Source organism: Lethenteron reissneri, chromosome 41 (genome assembly GCF_015708825.2).
Source record: "Lethenteron reissneri isolate LAM-NWPU_2019-01 chromosome 41, ASM1570882v1, whole genome shotgun sequence".
Taxonomy (NCBI): Eukaryota; Metazoa; Chordata; class Hyperoartia; order Petromyzontiformes; family Petromyzontidae; genus Lethenteron; species Lethenteron reissneri.
This window is the reverse complement of record NC_083819.1, coordinates 913,128-932,211: the sequence shown is the minus strand read 5'-3', so window position 1 is coordinate 932,211 and position 19,084 is coordinate 913,128. Positions and strand designations below refer to the sequence as shown.

General features: G+C 49.5%; 1 protein-coding gene across 4 annotated transcripts; it reads left to right on the top strand.

Moving 5' to 3' along the window:
- Positions 1 to 189: 189 nt before the first annotated feature.
- LOC133352663 (uncharacterized) lies at positions 190 to 18,902 on the top strand. Of its 4 annotated transcripts, none has more exons than XM_061568440.1 (4): positions 190 to 540; positions 5,454 to 5,553; positions 6,301 to 6,408; positions 16,485 to 18,902. In XM_061568440.1, exons 3-4 carry the CDS (start codon positions 6,321 to 6,323, stop codon positions 17,105 to 17,107), a joined length of 711 nt encoding a protein of 236 aa, XP_061424424.1. In that variant the 5' UTR covers positions 190 to 540; positions 5,454 to 5,553; positions 6,301 to 6,320; the 3' UTR covers positions 17,108 to 18,902. The 4 variants fall into 4 exon arrangements, with proteins under 4 accessions (XP_061424424.1, XP_061424423.1, XP_061424421.1 ...); XM_061568439.1 differs by having other exon boundaries at positions 5,446 to 5,553; XM_061568437.1 differs by lacking the exon at positions 5,454 to 5,553.
- The last annotated feature ends 182 nt before the right edge of the window (positions 18,903 to 19,084 follow it).

Below are 19,084 nucleotides of genomic sequence, written 5' to 3'. Positions count from 1 at the left end.
TCAGTCCTAAAGGAATGTGTTTGTCAACGTAGACTACGACGATTTAAAAGTGCAGAGCTCCAGTCGCTTTGCAGAGCGTTCCAGACGGCCGCAGAGGCCCCGTGTCCTCGTGTCACTACGCACACCCGCCCGGAGTGATGCACGTCACTTAAAGTGGTGAACACATCGCGGGCGGTGGGAGTTTTAATGTTTATCGTGGTGAGTTGAACTTGCAGGGGGCTATCGCCAGCAACGTCACCCGTAAGATCGCCTAAATATAGAAATGTGTCGTTAAACCCGCCACAACCCGACACAGCCGATTAGTAGCAGGGTTCGTCGCGGATACAGAAGGTGGCAGAGGGTTGCTAATTCAGCGAGGCGGCGTCGTGTTGGAGAGAAAGTCGACAACATCCACGACGCTCAGGCCCATCGCGGCTTCGTAGCGGCGAGCCGATGGCGGAACCCGGAGACTCCGCGCGCTTGAGCCGGAACTAAAAATGCGGCGAGCGCGGGGAGTTGCAGCCCGGAGTAGCCGAGTGGCGGACCGCCTCGCCGAGCACGGTCAGTGTCTCGTCTCAGTCTCTCATCTCACTCAGTCTCTCAGTGTCTCAGTCTCTCACTCAGTCAGTCTCTCACTCAGTCAGTCTCTCACTCAGTCAGTCTCTCACTCAGTCAGTCTCTCACTCAGTCAGTCTCTCACTCAGTCAGTCTCTCACTCAGTCAGTCTCTCACTCAGTCAGTCTCTCACTCAGTCAGTCTCTCACTCAGTCAGTCTCTCACTCAGTCTCTCAGTGTCTCAGTCTCTCACTCAGGTCAGTCTCTCACTCAGTCAGTCTCTCACTCAGTCAGTCTCTCACTTCGTCTCTCAGTGTCTCAGTCTCTCACTCAGTCAGTCTCTCACTCAGTCAATCTCTCAGTCAGTCTCTCACTCAGTCAGTGTCTCACTCAGTGTCTCAGTCAGTCTCTCAGTGCCTCAGTCAGTGTCTCAGTCTCTCAGTCAGTCTCTCAGTCAGTCACTCACTCAGTCTCTCAGTCAGTGTCTCAGTCTCTCAGTCAGTCTCTCAGTCAGTCACTCACTCACGCAGTCTCTCAGTCAGTGTCTCAGTCCCTCAGTCAGTCTCTCAGTCATTCACTCACTCACGCAGTCTCTCAGTCAGTGTCTCAGTCTCTCACTCACTCAGTCACTCACTCAGTCTCTCAGTCTCTCAGTCAGTGTCTCAGTCAATCTCTCAGTCTCTTAGTCAGTCTCTCAGTTAGTCTCTCAGTCACTCACTCAGTCAGTCTCTCATCTCTCAGTCAGTCTCTCAGTCTCTCAGTCAGTCTCTCAGTCAGTCTCTTAGTCAGTCTCTCAGTCAGCCTCTCAGTCTCTCAGTCAGTCTCTCAGTCACCCACTCACTCAGTCAGTCTCTCATTCAGTCTCTCAGTCAGTCTCTCAGTCACTCACTCAATCAGTCTCTCAGTCAGTCTCTCATCTCTCAGTCAGTCTCTCAGTCATTCACTCACTCACGCAGTCTCTCAGTCAGTGTCTCAATCTCTCACTCACTCAGTCACTCACTCAGTCTCTCAGTCTCTCAGTCAGTGTCTCAGTCAATCTCTCAGTCTCTTAGTCAGTCTCTCAGTTAGTCTCTCAGTCACTCACTCAGTCAGTCTCTCATCTCTCAGTCAGTCTCTCAGTCTCTCAGTCAGTCTCTCAGTCAGTCTCTTAGTCAGTCTCTCAGTCAGCCTCTCAGTCTCTCAGTCAGTCTCTCAGTCAGTCTCTCAGTCACTCACTCAGTCAGTCTCTCATCTTTCAGTCAGTCTCTCAGTCAGTCTCTCAGTCAGTCTCTTAGTCAGTCTCTCGTCTCTCAGTCAGTCTCTCAGTCACTCTCTCAGTCACCCACTCACTCAGTCAGTCTCTCAGTCAATCTCTCAGTCAGTCTCTCAGTCACTCACTCAATCAGTCTCAGTCAGTCTCTCATCTCTCAGTCAGTCAGTCTCTCGTCTCAGTCAGTCTCTCAGTCAGTCTCTCAGTCACCCACTCACTCAGTCAGTCTCTCATTCAGTCTCTCAGTCAGTCTCTCAGTCACTCACTCAATCAGTCTCTCAGTCAGTCTCTCATCTCTCAGTCAGTCAGTCTCTCGTCTCTCAGTCAGTCTCTCAGTCAGTCTCTCATCTCAGTCTCTCAGTCACTCACTCAGTCAGTCTCTCAGTCAGTCTCTCAGTCAGTCTCTCAGTCAGTCAGTCTCTCAGTCAGTCTCTCAGTCAGTCTCTAATATCAGTCTCTCAGTCACTCAGTTAGTCTCTCAGTCAGTCTCTCAGTCAGTCTCTCAGTCAGTCAGTCTCTCAGTCAGTCTCTCACTCAGTCTCTCATCTCAGTCTCTCAGTCACTCAGTCAGTCTCTCAGTCAGTCTCTCATCTCAGTCTCTCAGTCTCTCAGTCAGTCTCTCAGTCACTCACTCAGTCAGTCTCTCAGTCAGTCTCTCGTCTCAGTCTCTCGTCTGTCTCTCTTCTTGTGATCCCCATTTAACTCTCTAAAACTTACTATTGTTAAAGGTGTATTTTAAACAAAGATGAATATGCAAAGGGAACACATTTTTAGGAGTCAATTAAGTGTGGGTCACAAGACCACCCTATATGGTACTCTACTACGGTGTTAAATAAAAAAAAAATTAAAATAATTTTATTGGCGTTACCATACATAATGTTTAGGGAAGTTTACGAGTATCTCATGGTACGGTATATGGTGTGGTCATTGTGACCAGGCATGTAATGATTGACTGACTGACTACCTTTCAATTCAGATGACAATGCAGGGCCGTTATTGAAATATAATCACCTGAGAGTTCACGTATATTGTAGAATGTTTGGTGGCTGCACCTTTCGCTGGAAACGATCACACACAACATTTAGGAATCCAACAACATTGTCTCTTCCATGCGTGAGTCGACGCCACGTGTCATAAGTGTCAAGATATAATTCAAAAATCGGGCGTGTGACGTTTCGTGCGTTATCGTCGCTGTGACAATTGTTTGAGTGTTAGTGGTAACAACGTTGCGTTCGCATTCCATTTATAGACGTTTTGTTATAGCGACATCAGTCATGAAATCACACATTTAGCACGCTCTTACAAGGGGTGACATCACAGATTTCAACGCTGACACTTTACAATTCAGAATCAGAATATTTTCACGAGAGGAATCTGATGAGCCATGCAGGTATTTTAACAGATGTCCAGGAGGTATCTTAGATTATGTGGGAATGATCTGCAATCGAACTGGTCAATTGCCCCAGTGGCAAGCATACTGACAGCCAGGCTCATTGTCACATGATGCCACCCTGGACATTCATCACGTAGGCGTATTCATTACAGTTCAGTCCCGTAATCGAAGCACATTCGTCAATTCATTTTTCAGTACTCGGTAAATGTAACATGATGTGCTGAAATATTGGTCTTGGCTTGATCTTAGAACCTGATTTATGAACGTCATTTCTCATTTCCCAAACTCTTATAACACTGCTCGATTCAATACACGTTTTAACTCTTATTACACATCTGATAGTGCTGTTACAGGCCGTGTGACGTTTTAAGCCTTTAGGCCTGTGCTGATTGGCTGTATTAAAAAAAAATCTCGATATCTTAATACGCAATGCTTTGCTACCAAATGTGTCATCCTCTGCGAATTTGAGCGCACCAGCCAATGTTTGAAATGCAGAGGAAGTCTCATTCATTAAAAAAAAAACCCTCTATTTGAAATTGAGAACTTTGTAAAGGTCATGAGCTGCGTCACTTGTTATTAATGCATGATGGAATTATAGCCGGTGCACTCTCATCTGCCACCCAACCCAGGAGATCAATATTGAATAGGTGTATCGCGTTGAAGGGCCGGTACACGCGTACACATCATGATACTCACATGGGAGTGTTACTGCAGTCCCTCCAAGTGCAAGACAAGAAACAGTCTGGCACTATCCAATTCATAATCAACGTTTTTGGGTTTAGATCGCGTTATTTATAAATGTGTCGTAACCCTCCACCACCCGACACGGCCAATCAGTAAAAAGTGTCACGTTGACAAAAGACAAATAGTTCACTGCTTTAGCCCACCGGTGTGTTGAAGCGTGAAACCACGACATTTACAATTTGAGTACGACGTTTCGCTGGTAATTGCATCCGGCATCATCGGGCAATTCGCCAGAATGAATAATATTGGTCGCGAAATCCTACGTGTTAAACTACTCTCCAAGCAGATTTCTATCCAAACATTTACAAAAAAAATGTTGTCCAACCACAGCCGGTGGATTGCACTAAACCACTAGGCGGCCCATTCCAATTCCTGCTTCTTTAGCTTTTCATGACATGTGAAGGTGAACTGCTTGTTTATTTTGTGTTGCAGGTTAGGCGTTCACGGATATGGATGTTGGTGTTGCCATGAAGGGTTAGGGCCACATGCGGCTGTTTAAGGACTTGTTTAGTGACATTATTCATTAAGGAACACCATCTCGTATTCACACGCATTGCGGAGTTTTTTTTACTGAATTGGGAAAAAAAGGTCTCTTGTTTTGGTTGCTGACCCCTGGGTTCGGGTAATGGTAGCATTGCCACCTTTTCCACTACCTAAACATATTTCTCGATCAACCGATGTATATCAGAACTGTGCAGTGCACTGTAATAAAGTTCGCCAGAATGCTGGGACCAGATTCCGGTGCAAGTCAATTCCTGCCAACCCGAACACAGATGCCCAATCCTGGACTGCCTCGGTCGAGCCTGGGCAGGTGGCAACCCTCCTTAGTGGTTTTGGGGCTAGAGTTCGGGGTTATGGGTTAAGGCTAGGTAGGTGTTTAGCGTTAGAGATAAGGGTTTGGGTTTGTGCTTAGGGATGAGGGTTATTTTCTTAAGCCCACGTGTGGGAACAGCAGTATCGGTCTCCTCACGTGTTAAAAACACTGCCAATACAAAACGTGGCCAACCACTCAAATGCATGTGATGTTGTGTAGAGTATGGCAACAATGCATAGGATGGTGTTCCATTTGCATGAATTGTATAATATATTATCCAAGCCCAATTATAAAAAAAAAATATTTTTGTGGCAGATGTTCTCAGTTTCGTCTAAAAGGGGTTATTATAGATACGTCAGCATTGGTGTAGTGTGTGATAAACTCATCCAATCATTGTCCTGATTTACGTGACAATAATTTTGAAGCAGTTTCTTAATTTACAATCCTGTTGGCTTAGCAAGCGCGTTAACTGAGATGTAAAACGTTTTCACTTCTGTAAGACTTCATACCAATGCAACCCAAAACAATGTAGTAATTAATAAATATAAATACATATTACGAGAAGTAAATATACACTTATGCAGTGATGCTGGGGGGGGGGGGAGATTTAATTGTGGTGAAAATGTTTACTTCTTCGACTTTTGCTGAACTCGTGAAGAAATGTCGAGAGTATTTTTCGAGTGCATTCTGTGACTTATGCATGTGACAAAGCATTGCAGTTGCCCGGGGCTTGGAGCGGCAAGGAGTGATGTGCTAATGAGATGGGATGAGCGGTGTGCGCTCTGAGACTGAGCTGGGCAAAGCTGGGCATTTGAATACGTGAGTCGATCCGCTTACCAAATTGTGGGATTGCTGTTGATGATTTTCAATGAAAGCGGCAGGCAAATGGGGCGAACTGGAAATATTTAGTTCGTAGCAAATGTATTGCAAAAATTTTGATTGCCACTTTTATAATTAACTGAAATAAATAACCGTTGCTACTTTGCACATTGAAAAAACACACTCTCCAGTCCTGTGTAAAAAAGACACAAACACATCAAAAACAAGCTATTTCTTAAAATATAAAACTGTGGCTATTTTCAAATTAAGCACACGTTGAGATTTTGTTCCCTGAATGTGAAGTTGTATGTGTTGTTTTGATCCAACAACCTGACCATGAAGTGGATGGGTATCTCAGTTTCAGTCCTTCGTGACAGCCTATGACCAAATCAACCTTAACACGCCCACTATGACAAGCTAAGCAGGCGTGAGCCTGGACAATGCATGGATGGGCGCCCATCATGCACAAAAGACCGGCGCAGTAGGAATTGTGGGCAGTAGAAAACAGCACGGCAACTTCCACTCCTTTCCCTCCACCTTTACAGCGTGCACTGACCAGCACGGTGAAGTTTGTTCGAATATCCGTCACGCCCCACGGGGTGGGCAGAGACCATCATCCAACAGGAGATCAAAACGTACTGTACGTGTGCATCTACGTGTGTAGTTGGATGACTACGATAGCACCCTCTCCTTGCCAGCGAACATTGTCTCAGTCATTGTGTGTCTGTGGTTGTTTTTATGATGCAGGGAAACATTTTCAAGTCTCAATGGTCTCCCAAGAAAGCCCAAAGCTTTCACTGCCATCCACGTGTGACCTCTTTCCTTCCGATACTCAGCGACACTTCTGCAGTGCCGGTAACAAAAGCCTTCATATCGATATAACCTGCACACATTGCAACTCATAATTAACTTAGCGGTGAAAAATTCCCGTGGTATTAATGGTATGACTGCCACAGTGGCGAGATGTTAACTACCTCGCCTAGTGTAGAGGAGTAGTGGAGAGTGGTGGCGTCGTGTGCGCTGTCCGGTGCGGTGACCTCACGGGACGTGGGGTCGCACGCGCTGGGCAGTGCACGTGACATCACCCCTCCGAGGGTATATAAGGGAGACCCCGTAACGTAAGCGGGGTCACTATAGGAACGGGGGAAGTAAACAGGGTGAAGAGGGAACCAGGGATAGTGAGAGGGATCAAATAGGGAGTCTGGGGAGAAGCCGGTGGTAGCCGAAGAGGTGCTTCTCTCTCCGGTCGGTGGAGTCGGCAGACTCCACGATCCGACACGAGAGAGAGAGACCGGAGCTAGCCGGCAGGGACCCAGACTCAGAGTAGGACCCCTAGCCCCTGGGAGTTGTGCACCCTGTGTAGTATTGTAGTATTGACCAAGAGTAATAAACCCTGGCGGAAGCCCCTAACCATACCTCCGTCTCCGAGTACGTCCGTCGGAACCTCTGCAGTGCCGGTAACAAAAGCCTTCATATCGATATAACCTGCACACATTGCAACTCATAATTAACTTAGCGGTGAAAAATTCCCGTGGTATTAATGGTATGACTGCCACAGTGGCGAGATGTTAACTACCTCGCCTAGTATGCAGGAGGTCGTGTATTCGATCCCGACCCTGGCGCCTGCTGCTGTATATTTGGAGTTTGCGTGTCTCTCTCCACATAGTCGCGTGGATTTTTCCGCGGGCCCTTCGGTTTTTCCCCTCCACATTTATAAACATGTGTTTCGAGTATTTAGCTGCTGTACATTTCCACATGATCAGCCACTTTGTTGAGCTATCATTTGTGGCCAGGTCGCTACTGAAAAAGAGCTAAATAGCTCAGTGGGCCATACCTTGTAAAATAAAAAAATAGTTTGAGGTTAGTTGAATTTACATATCAATGTAGAAGTACACATTTAACCAAAGCATTGACATTTGTGTTGTAGGCTATTGCGGGGTTCTGTTTTACTGTACTATGCTCCGATGTCTGTGCGCGTTGTCTTGACCAAACAACCCCCATGATGTGTACGACGCGGAGATGCCCTCATCCAGCAGTGAATTGACAATGGTGCCATACACATGTACGTGGAGAAGTACAAGTTCTAACTTTTCGTTTTCAAGTGCCGGTCGCTGCTTGAGATGATCAACAAGTCTTGGCTTGTCTGGCGTCTCTATAGCAAGAGAGTTATTTTTGTTGTTGTGTGGAGGATTTTTGCTTGAGGCTCATTTAAACCATTCCACTACATCAAGTCCAGTTTCGTCAGCCACTGCTTGAGGATTTTCCTTCCGTGAAGATATGTTTACACAACTATAGCGATATAAAGGAATGACATTAAGTAAACTCTCCGGTTGCTTGTGAAGATTTACAAGATCGTGTAATTGTACAAGATTGTGTATATGTATGTGCTTAATGCAGATCTACCATGGATAATTTTACGTTTATATTTATTCCTTTATATTACCCATCTTGTGAATCCATCTTATATTGTGACTGCGAATAGGATGGTGAGATCCTGACTCCTCTTCTGATATATTCATTTTGTTACTTGATGTAATCATTGTTTAGCTGTCCTCTCTATTCACATGTTGAGGTACATTGATGTAAGATATTTAATTTGGGAAATTCTTCGACGGAACAATCTTTCAATCTCCAGCACACATGATTTACTTTGACATGGATTATAAACATCAAGTATGACAATTACTGTGGGAAAAAATATATGAAAGGTGCATGATTTGGAATTGTACAGAGAGACAGAGGAACGCATGGATCTGAGAACAAGTGCAAATTAGAGACGTCATTGAACGTTGAGGAAAGTGAAGCGGACCTGGCGTGGACGAATCGCCAGAGGGGATGATGCCCGACGGACGAGACTGGTGACAGAATGGCAGCCAAAGGCGGGATATGCCTGTGAGGATGACCATGGCAGAGATGGAGCAATGATGTCAGCTCAGTGGTGTCGCATTCATTCTGGCTTGTGATGATGTGTGCACTGCGTGTGTGGAAGTTGTCTGTAAGTTGAACTTCTTTCACACCGTACGTAGCCAACCGCACTCATCGGAGGTGCGGGGGAAGGACAACAATCTAAACACAAAAGCAGTTCTAAAGAAATTCCTTTTCAATCTCGATTGAAAATTGCATTGCTCCAGTGGCTTCCTGATATCGGAGGAGCGCTCCACATGGCGCAGAAGTGCCTCAGGAAGCAAGCGATGCAGTGTCCGTCTTTGTTCGATGGCGAGACAAAAGCCACTGCAAGTGTTGCCTGTACATCCCCATTTTTCTCAAAATGAGCACGTGGAGCATTGTGATGTCCCCCATTCTGTACTGAAGAGGCACGAGTGGCCGGGCATAAAAGCTGCTGATGAAGCCCCCTTCATGTGCCTTGACCGCCTTGATATGTGCCCGGAAAGAGCACTCACCCCCATGGTCTTTAAGGCTAAATGGGACACCTGTGTGTCTATATATAAAAACCCTTTTAAGCCCCACGACTACAAGAGGTACTTGCAGGAGCGTTCTGCTGTCAGCCGCACAGCTCGTGTGTGAGCGGTGTGTGGGCGTGCATTCCTAGGACGTGATGACAGCCAGGAGTGGGTTCACCTGGCTTGGGATACGGCCGCTTTGAGTCGCCGTAGCCACACGTTGCACAGTAACACTGCCAAGTCAATCCCGAAAATGTACCAAGAATCATTGTATTTTCTAGAAATTCCCTGTGAATTACAGCCTAGCTTTTACAACGTCCATTGGTCTACAGGAAAATTAGAGGTCCGAGAAAACCTGAGGGATTGAAGGCACAAAGAGCTCACACTCATTATGCACACCGTGCGAGGGTTGAAATTTGATTAATTCGAGATATTTTTTTTACAATTCCATTAAACATATTGTATTTGCGCATTAGCCTAAATGTCACATTCCAGCCCTTTTTGTTAATCTGCTTCTGGATGAAGGCCTCTACACACTATCTAGTTCATGCTGTTTGCTTAACCATACTTAACCATATTTAACCATGCTTAACCATATTTAACCATGTTTAATCATACTTAACCATACTTACTCTTAGGTTTTTTCGGTAAAGTCACGTAGGTAAAAAATAAATAATAATAGAAAAAATAATAGAAATAAAATAATAAATCACGTTTCGGATGCAACACAAGCTTCCGTCTTCAGGTGGAAGAGCCACAGCACAATTGCTGTATCATACTTATATTTAACCATATTTAACCATGCTTAACCATGCTTAACCACGCCGATCAGGTACTCGTTGGTGAGAAGCAAACTCGGGTTGCCTGGTTCATGGCGCGGTGTGCTAACCACTGCACGACCACTCCACCAAATTGTCAGATGAGCTTGAAAGTTGCTGAGCAAGTGAGAAGTGCTGCCCTCTGCTGTGTGTGCACCAGAGGTCGCTTCAAGGGATCTCGGAGGTTGCTCTGTGACATCCACTTCCGTGGGCCGATCTCAAACATGAAGGCTTTTCGCACGGCTTTGCCAGAGATCTGAAAGGAAATTTAATCTCATCACATGACGCCAATGGCACAATCGGCGTGAAATAATGGAGAAAACATTACATATTTTCACGGAATATCACTTGCATAATGTATGTATATGTAGTGGCAGCGCGGATGTCACTGTGTGGTGCCGGCCCTAGAGGGGCTCGGTGAGCGCTGTCCGACGGTGCTGAGCGGCACCGCGCCCTGCGTGCAGTGCCGACCCCTACAGGATGGGGGGTGAGAGTGCCGGCCATGGTAATGGGGTTACTAAGGGCCGTGGCACTCTGGTTGACCCCGAAGGACACGTGACTGGTAAAGTCTACACGGGGCCCCCAGGTGGGGGCTAGGGGTGGTCACGTGTCAGGGTCGAGATCCTGCTCGAGGGTTCTAGAAGATGGTCGTGGCTAAGGGCGGAGCCAGCCCCGCCACGGAGGATAGAAGCCGGGTCCCCTAGAGGGACCGGCTGCTGTTGTTTATCCTGAAGAATCTACGTTCTACGTCCTACAGAGTCTCCAACACGTGGACCCGGACCCAGGCCAGGGTCCGGTCCGTCGTAGCTACTCCAGTGTAATTAGTGCAGTTGGCCTGGTGGTCCACCACCATAGGTTGTCATCTTGTTCAGGGGTAGTACCCCGTGTATTGACTTGAAGAAATGTGTTGCCTCCAAGAAGTGCGTCTGCGACTCAGTTGAACCCACGACACGTGCATGTTGAACTTGTTCTGCATGGTGTGTCGTCAACCGTGCTAATCAGAGCCGCGTAAATAATCCCAAGCTAAAATAACAGATTTTATCCAACAAATGGATGTATCGTTATATTAGTAACGCGCACACAACGTGTGCACGCAGTGAATTGAATGCAATTAGTGAGCAGGTCGCGTTCTGTTGTCTGGGCGTGATTGAATTAGCGAGCAGCGCTGAGCACGCGGGCGGCTTCTCAGCAGATGCCGTCTGGTAATGCGATAGGGGGCAGGTAATGGGATAGGGGGCAGGTAATGGGGTATGGGGCAGGTAATGGGGCCTGTGCAGCTCCCGCCACTCGATTATCCCCCTGCCCTGCTGCTGGACTCACGCGAGCCGACCGGCCTGCTGCACGTGGTGCCCTCACCCTCACCCCCACCCTCGCCCCCACCCCCCCACCCTCGCCCCCACCCCCCCCACCCTCGCCCCCACCCCCCCCACCCTCGCCCCCACCCCCTCACCCTCGCCACCGCCCCCACCCTCGCCCCCACCCCCCCACCCTCGCCCCCATCCCCCCACCCTCGCCCCCACCCCCCCACCCTCGCCCCCACCCCCCCACCCTCGCCCCCACCCCCTCACCCTCGCCCCCGCCCCCACCCTCGCCCCCACCCACCCTCGCCCCCACCCCCCCACCCTCGCCCCCACCCCCCCACCATCGCCCCCACACTCGCCCCCACCCCCACCCCGCCCTCACCACCGCCCTCACCCCCGTCTTCACCCCCGCCCTCACCCTCGCCCCCACCCTCGCCCCCACCCTCGCCCCCGCCCCCGCCCTCGCCCCCGCCCTCGCCCCCACCTTCACCCCCACCCTCGCCCCCGCCCTCACCCCCACCCTCGCCCCCGCCCTCGCCCTCGCCCCCACCTTCACCCCCACCCTCGCCCCCGCCCTCACCCCCACCCTCGCCCCCGCCCTCACCCCCGCCCTCACCCCCGCCCTCACCCTCGCCCCCGCCCTCGCCCTCGCCCCCACCCTCGCCCCCGCCCTCACCTTCGCCCCCACCCTCGCCCCCGCCCTCACCCTCGCCCCCGCCCTCGCCCCCGCCCTCGCCCCCGCCCTCACCCCCGCCCTCACCCTCGCCCCCACCCTCGCCCCCCCCACCCTCGCCCTCACCCTCGCCCCCCCCACCCTCGCCCCCACCCTCGCCCCCGCCTTCGCCCCCGCCCTCACCCTCGCCCCCACCCTCGCCCCCCCCACCCTCGCCCCCCCCACCCTCGCCCCCCCCACCCTCGCCCCCACCCTCGCCCCCCCCCACCCTCGCCCCCCCCACCTTCGCCCCCACCCTCGCCCCCCCCCACCCTCGCCCCCGCCCTCGCCCTCACAGTCACCCTCGTCGCTCGCCCTGCGTCACTTTCTCTTGGCCTCTGCATGACAGCGTGCGGTCGTCCTGCGTGACGGTGACAACAGCGGACTCCTGCTGCTGCTGCTCCTCCTCCTGCTGCTGCTGCTGCTCCTCCTGCTGCTGCTGCTCCTCCTGCTGCTGCTCCTCCTGCTGCTGCTGCGGGATGTTGAATCCACGCAGCCTCGTGCACGGGCAGTCTCCAAAGTTGTCTGGCCACGTGGAAGAGCAGGCAAAAATACCCTCTTGTAAAGGTCTTACCTTACAAGGAAATTAAGTATACGGATACAACTCATGCATATTAACACTGGAGAATTTGCACTGATGGTGCAGTAGTGTACTTGATGCACTGTCATCTATTGGCTGTATCATAGTCGTGCAAGCAGGTTTCACACGCACGGTGATCTCGGCGTGATCCACTAACCCTGTCTGCGAAAGCGGTGCTCCATCTTCCTCGTGGCCACACTGCGTGGTTCACATCGACCCAGGGTCCTGCTGCTGCTGCTGCTGCGAGGTGCCAAGACTTTCATGTTGCACCATAATTATAGTACAAGTCGCTGATTTATCCTGCAAATTCACCCTAGAGTCCAACGACTCGTTTGTTGTGTGGATAATCCTACCACGTATCGCTCTTTATACATGTGGGAGGAAATTGGAGTGCCCGGAGAAAACCCTCTCGTACGATGGGGTACACACACTCTATCCCCCTTACAGATGGAAACTGATGGAGTTTAGTCCACTTGCTGTACTGCCTGGCCAGTCAGGGTTTGACGACCTCGACTCGCACGGGAAGGGAGTTAGGCAACAACATCTGTGTGACTCACCAACCCCTGGCCCACTCCACGGTGTTGGATTACAACCCTTTCCGTCGCCACCACGGCACCAGCCCCACGAGCATGCCGCACACGAGGTCGGCTGAGTACGTGCCGCGTGTAGACGGGGAACTAACGGGCTCGCGTTAATCTCAGATTATGGGCACGCTGTGCGGAATGAAAATGTTATTTTGTGTGCGCCTGGCACGTAGCAGCGTGGACATCTGGCGGAGGATAAAAGTTCACGCCCAGTCCCGTCCCTTTGTGCGATATGCATCCTCTTGGCGATGTGCACACAAACTTATTGTGCTTTGCTGTGGAGTACGTGTGTGTGTGTGTATATAGAGTTATCTCCCTGCACATGTAGATAAAACATGTTTTACCCCATCACTCCATTGGCTTTCCAAACCAATATTAGTTTATTTTGTTTAACCAGGTGGGAACCCAACAGCCCAGGATAGTCTCATTAACAGGGGGTGAACTCGTATGAAGCAGTATTTGTTGAAACAGACTGGACCGGGTTTCACATTCTGGGTCTCATCAGCAGTTGGCCTTATTAATTCATTGCTGAATTACTCGATGTTATTGGTAAGAGCATTTCATATCGAATATGGGACCTTTTTAAACACAATAGCACTGCCATACACAAACTTATTACGCGTTGCTGTGGAAAATATAATAAGAATTCCGTTCTCTCCATATAAACAAATATTTTGTCTTCCATCAGCTGACGGACTATTGGCTTCCCACACTAACATGAACAACTTCGGACTTTTTCATGGTAATGGAATAACATGACGGTTAACATGATTTATCTTCATATTAGTGCAATTGCAATATATATATATGCGTGTAGCATTGTCTCGCTTGCCATGTGCAGAGCCGAGGTGTTGTTGATGACGCAGTCCCGCTCATAGCCAGCATCAACGGCGAATATCTGAACTCGTCTTGAGCCTCTTCTAGGTAGACTCGGCCTCAAATGAATACCCAGCACAGTGTATACGCATCGCCACTGGGAGATGAAGGCATGCCGCACGGCCACGCTGTCCCCTTGTGTGCCATTCTGGCTAACAGCACTTGCCCCAACAGCCTCTGAGGGCTATACAGGGGATCTGTGCCTTTGTGTTTGTCACGCATGCATAAATGAATGTGTACCATTCACTCGTCAATCTAATTATAATCTTAATACTGTCGTGTTTTGTGAGATCTTTCCGAGTGATATTATCTCAGGTGTAAATTAAATCGCAAGAGGTGACTCGCCACGGCTTTTCATTATTGTCTGTAATGTGAATGTGCATTTACTTAAATAATTTTCTATATTAATAGGTTCGCTCGCACGACTAACTAAATGATTCACATTGGCTAATGCTGGTGAACATATACACTTTGTACAGCGGCACAAGTGTATATGTTAATCGACATGATGGTGCAGTGTTGCCATAATAACGACGATCCCGTTGTGCCCTGGTCGGCAGTCGTTGTGCTGCGAGGCGCCGTCGCAATCCAATTCCCTGCGCACGTTTACCGGCACCGCTCAACAGAACAACGCTACGCGGTCAGCTTGACATGTCTGACTATCTTAAGGCTATCTAATCATCATCATCATCATAACGCTATTATTGATAGCAAGACGATGTTTGTTTTCATCATCATCTGAACGCAATCTCATCACACCTTACCTTATTTGAGAAACCACCATAATAACCTAATGGACTGAGGGGAGCCGGCAGGAGTCATTCATTACCGCCAACAAAGGAAAGCCGATAGATAGACTAGGATACCCCAACAGCGTTGTCAGACGGCTAGCACTGCATTACACAATTGGTTTAAGCTGTTCAAACATCAAATGGGTACAGAGTGAAGTGTTCGCGTGTGTTTTATCATCATCATCATCATTGTGAGCCATGGTTTATGCACTGCTGGAATAACGCCTACCCAAGCGGCCGCCACCTTTCACAATCCTACGATGCAATAATCCACTTGGCGCCTGGATACGAACTCGCGAACTCGTAGCGTCGCCGCATTTCCTCGCTGTGCCTCCCACTTGCTTCGTACAGGATGCAGCTTAACAACATCGTTGCCATCAAACTGGACAAACGCCGTGTTGGCCTCCGTTTCATGGGAATCCGCCTCAAGGCCCATTTCCCCATGAAACCAACATGCGGAAAGGAACGAGTATGTGCAGCGATTACAAACAGTGGAGCAATGGAACGAGCGCTGAGCTCCACCATTCATAGGCGGACTGCCGGCCGTGTTTGCGGACCATCGGCCGAATACATCTTCTAGAGCTTTCCACGTGTCCCCCCCCCCCCCCCCCGGCTCGAGACGGCCGTGACCCACCTGTCCGTTGCCAGCTACTCGGGCTTCCCCTTCATCTCGCGGGGCTCGAGAGTGAATGTCTCGTTGTTGACTCTGGCGGCGAAGTGTACGCTCGCCTCTTTGTGGGTCATTAGGCACGCTTTGGTTTTCTTGGGATTGACCTTGCACCTGCATTGCATTTTTTTATTAAAGGATTACCAGGTAGAGTAACGTGTTCTTATTTGTGCCATTTAGAGAGCGGCGATGTTGTATTCTCTTGAAAGGTTTGATTGAATTTTATCTTCAAGAGAGACCTGCTTTCGCACCAAATCACATCTTTAGTACATTTTGTTTTTGGACCACTGTCATAGCTGAAGGTCCAACGTAGTCTGCAGTGGTTCTGCAGCAGCAGGGGTTGATGTTGCGATGTTAGATCCCGGTTGAGTGATTTGGATGTTTCGCCTGTTTGGGAATTATTGTTTTGTGGGCAAGAAACGAGAAAACTGGAACATTAACCACATGTACAAGAGGGGATAACTGAGACGTGACGGCAGGTTTGAGCTAACATTGTTGGTCTGTCTAGATTTTGTGAAAAACTCAGCTCTATTGTATATGTAGCGAGTGAATTACCTGTTTACAAATAAGATGTGGACTTCCGTGCCAAAAACATACCTCTGTGTTGTTGTTGTGAACATTGTTTAAATTATCGGGGTTTCAATTTTCAGTGATTTAGATGTTGGAGTGCACATTTATCATATTTAATAAATATAGACATATTTGATTGATGATTATTATGGTTGTGTTATTTGTAGGCGGTAATACTGATGACACTTGTGTGATTGTAATAATTATGAAGCTGCTAATTGTTTTTCGTGACAACAGCGTTAATGAACCTATTGACAACCCTTCATGACAACAGCTGTAATTGTGGCAGGATGCTGCCGCAGTCGTATCGTGGTGAGCGCACGGGACTTGCAAATCCAGAGGACGCCAGTTCGATTCGACCTCCCGGCACCGGCGTTGAAACCACGATGCACGTTTCTATTCAACTCCACCGCCTCTGTGCGCCCAGCAGTATAAATGGGGACACCGCAGTTATTGCTTTCGCCGGTCCTTGGTGGTGGGGTAAAGTGTGGCTACTCACACCTCTCCAAAGACATCTGGAGATGTTCACTAGAGCTGCCTCGAGTGGAGGCCCTTCCGCCAGCGGTGGCGTGAGCGAGCAATTGAAGGGCTGCGCCTTTACCGTGTTTTGTGCAATGTGTCCGCGATGCAGATGAATCCGAGCGATCTCAGCCCAGCGTCACGTGCTCCTGGAAAGACAGCGTCGTCGTAGCGAGTCCGCTCACCCCGAGCGACAACGGCGGGGTCCTCGGCTTCGACGACGATGGCAGAGCCACTGCCGGCAGAGCTGACGACGATGCCCAGGCCGAAGCCACCTTGAGAGCGAAGATGGAACGATTCTACGGGTCCATCGCTGAGAACGGCAGGGAAGAGGTGCAAGAGTGTCGACGCCAGCAAGACGATCCGCAGGCACCGCAGCGCCCACAGCGGCCGCAGCGTCGGACCCCGCGGCAGCTGGGAGAGCAGCCGCCGTGGCCCGCCATGGAGGAAGGGCCGTACCCCATCCACGCCTGCCCCTGGGCCGAGACGGCACCGGCGGAGGCCGCGCGGGTGCGCTCGGCGCTGCTGGGAGCTGCGGCCGCCCTCGCCTCGACAGGAGATCGTCCGTACGCGCTGCGCTCGGTCGCCATGGCGAGCCTCGTCCTGCGAGCCCACGGCTGTGGCGCCTTCACGACACCGGGGTCGCGCGATCGCGCCGTGCCCGGCCTGGCAGGCCCCGTCGTAGACTGGGTGCTGGGGGTCTTGGCTTCGCGGGGGAGCGGGGATGGGGAGTAGAGGGACGCGTCCCATGGCACACGGGATTAAGGACTGGGTGAGCAGAAAATGTCAAAACTGAAGTATTTTTATTTCACCAGGCAAGGCCCACTGAGCTATATAGCTTCTTTTTCAGATGCGACCTGGCCACAAATAATAGTTCAACGAAGTGGCTTATCACGTGGAAATGTATAGCAGCCAAATACTCTAAACGTATGTTTCTAAATGTGGAGGGGAAAAAACCAGAGGACCTGGAGGGAAATCCACTCGACCACGGGTAGAGAGACAAGCAAACTCCAAATATACAGCAGGCGTCAGGGTTGGGATAGAACCCACGGCCTCCTGTGTACCTGGCGAGGTAGTTAACATCTCGCCACCGTGGCCTGCTTGTATTGTCAAGTTCCCCCTAGATGAGACGAAGCAGCCGAGGTGGAAAAGGAAATGCACACAAAGGGGGTGGCGGCAAGCGAAGATGATGTGATGACGTTGGATTATAACAATTGAGTGAGGTTGGCAGCAGCTGAGTCAGCCTATGGGTAGTCCTGTTCGTATGTATGGCTTTCACCTAGCAGGGCTGAAGAGAAGTGGGAGATAGGTACACAGCTGTCGGCAGTGTTTCTTTACAACCAGGTGAGAACCATTGAGACGGGCGTGCAATTCATCAGAGACCGAGATAATACAATGGAAACGTACTAAATATACAGCACTAATGAAATAAAGTTATTGTATTTTAATATTTACAGTAGCTTTGCATAGTAGCTGCTGGATGGACGCACCCATGTGAGTCATGGGGAGTTGTTTGCCCGGAAATCAGGTCGCAAGTTCGACAAACACTGCGCCACTGCTGCACATTACCCAGTGCACATGGCAGAGTCAGTAATGCCGAGTCAAATGGTAGAATCCTTTGAACAAAGAATACTGTGGTGAAACGACCATTTTTAATCATCATAGTGTATTTTAATAGTTTTGATGTATTTTTAAATAGTTAATGAACTTTTTTACACATTACATTTGTACAAAATTGATAATGATGACGATGAAAATGTATTTCCATAAAGTGTGTAGATGCATGAAGGTTGTGTTAGGTGCCCCATGTAGTTATATTTCAACACGAGTGTGATTTTAAATCTTTGTGCATACCTCCACATTGCGGCCCCCACCTCGACGGACGTCACCTGCCCTGGGATTCCTCGGATGCTCCGAGCTCGGTGCTGACCCTGGTCGCCGACCACGGGAAGCCGATAATGCCACGGGGCAGGCGGCTCACGGCCTCATTTCGTGACCGATACAAAACACGCACCTTGATTTACCGTGAGAGCCGGGCGCTGGTGGAAGAGGCCGGGTGACCCTGATGGATGTCTAATTGCTTCATCGGGTGAACAAGTGGAGCGTGATTGAAATGCTGTCGTGCACCGCCCACACACTCTCCATCGTTGTTCGGTTTTGTGCCGGCAGAAGATAATACCGCTGCAAGCTCTTTTATTGCATTAATGCGACGATTTTAGATAACGTGTTCCAAGTGAAGCAAGCTCTGCATATCTCAGTCGTGGTCGATAATGATGATATTTTTACGATTATATTAATTTTACGGCTGTTACGATGATGTGAATTTGCAGGAAGCGTCCTTTTGCTCGTAATGAATTGATGTAATGTATTTTCCACTGCTTTGTAATGAAATAGCTTCGATTAGCCCAGGCTACACAAAACGCATGTGCGCTGTAATATACATGCATGGCTAAACATGCGCAGTGTCGATGTCTTGTTGGCTACACATATGTTTGGAAATTAATAAATTGATGCATGCATATACACCGTGCATATGTATTCATTTATTGCCTCTAATCCAGTGTGCAGTGTCATTTGGGGGCTGTTATTCATGGGGGGCGCCACGTCGCCAACCGCTGAGCACGGTTGGCCACGTACGCTTCGAAAGAAGTTCAACATGCGGCACATTTATGTCTAGTAGCCCAGGAAGGGCGGGGGGGGGGACTAAAATAT

What these genes read in the sequence shown, in the direction of transcription:
- LOC133352663 (XM_061568437.1), top strand. Translation starts at nt 477, where the DNA reads ATGCGGCGAGCGCGGGGAGTTGCAGCCCGGAGTAGCCGAGTGGCGGAC. An exon ending in GGACCGCCTCGCCGAGCACG is followed by an intron (nt 541 to 6,300) that starts GTCAGTGTCTCG and finishes TTTATGATGCAG; the next exon opens with GGAAACATTTTCAAGTCTCA. An exon ending in GCGACACTTCTGCAGTGCCG is followed by an intron (nt 6,409 to 16,484) that starts GTAACAAAAGCC and finishes TCCGCGATGCAG; the next exon opens with ATGAATCCGAGCGATCTCAG.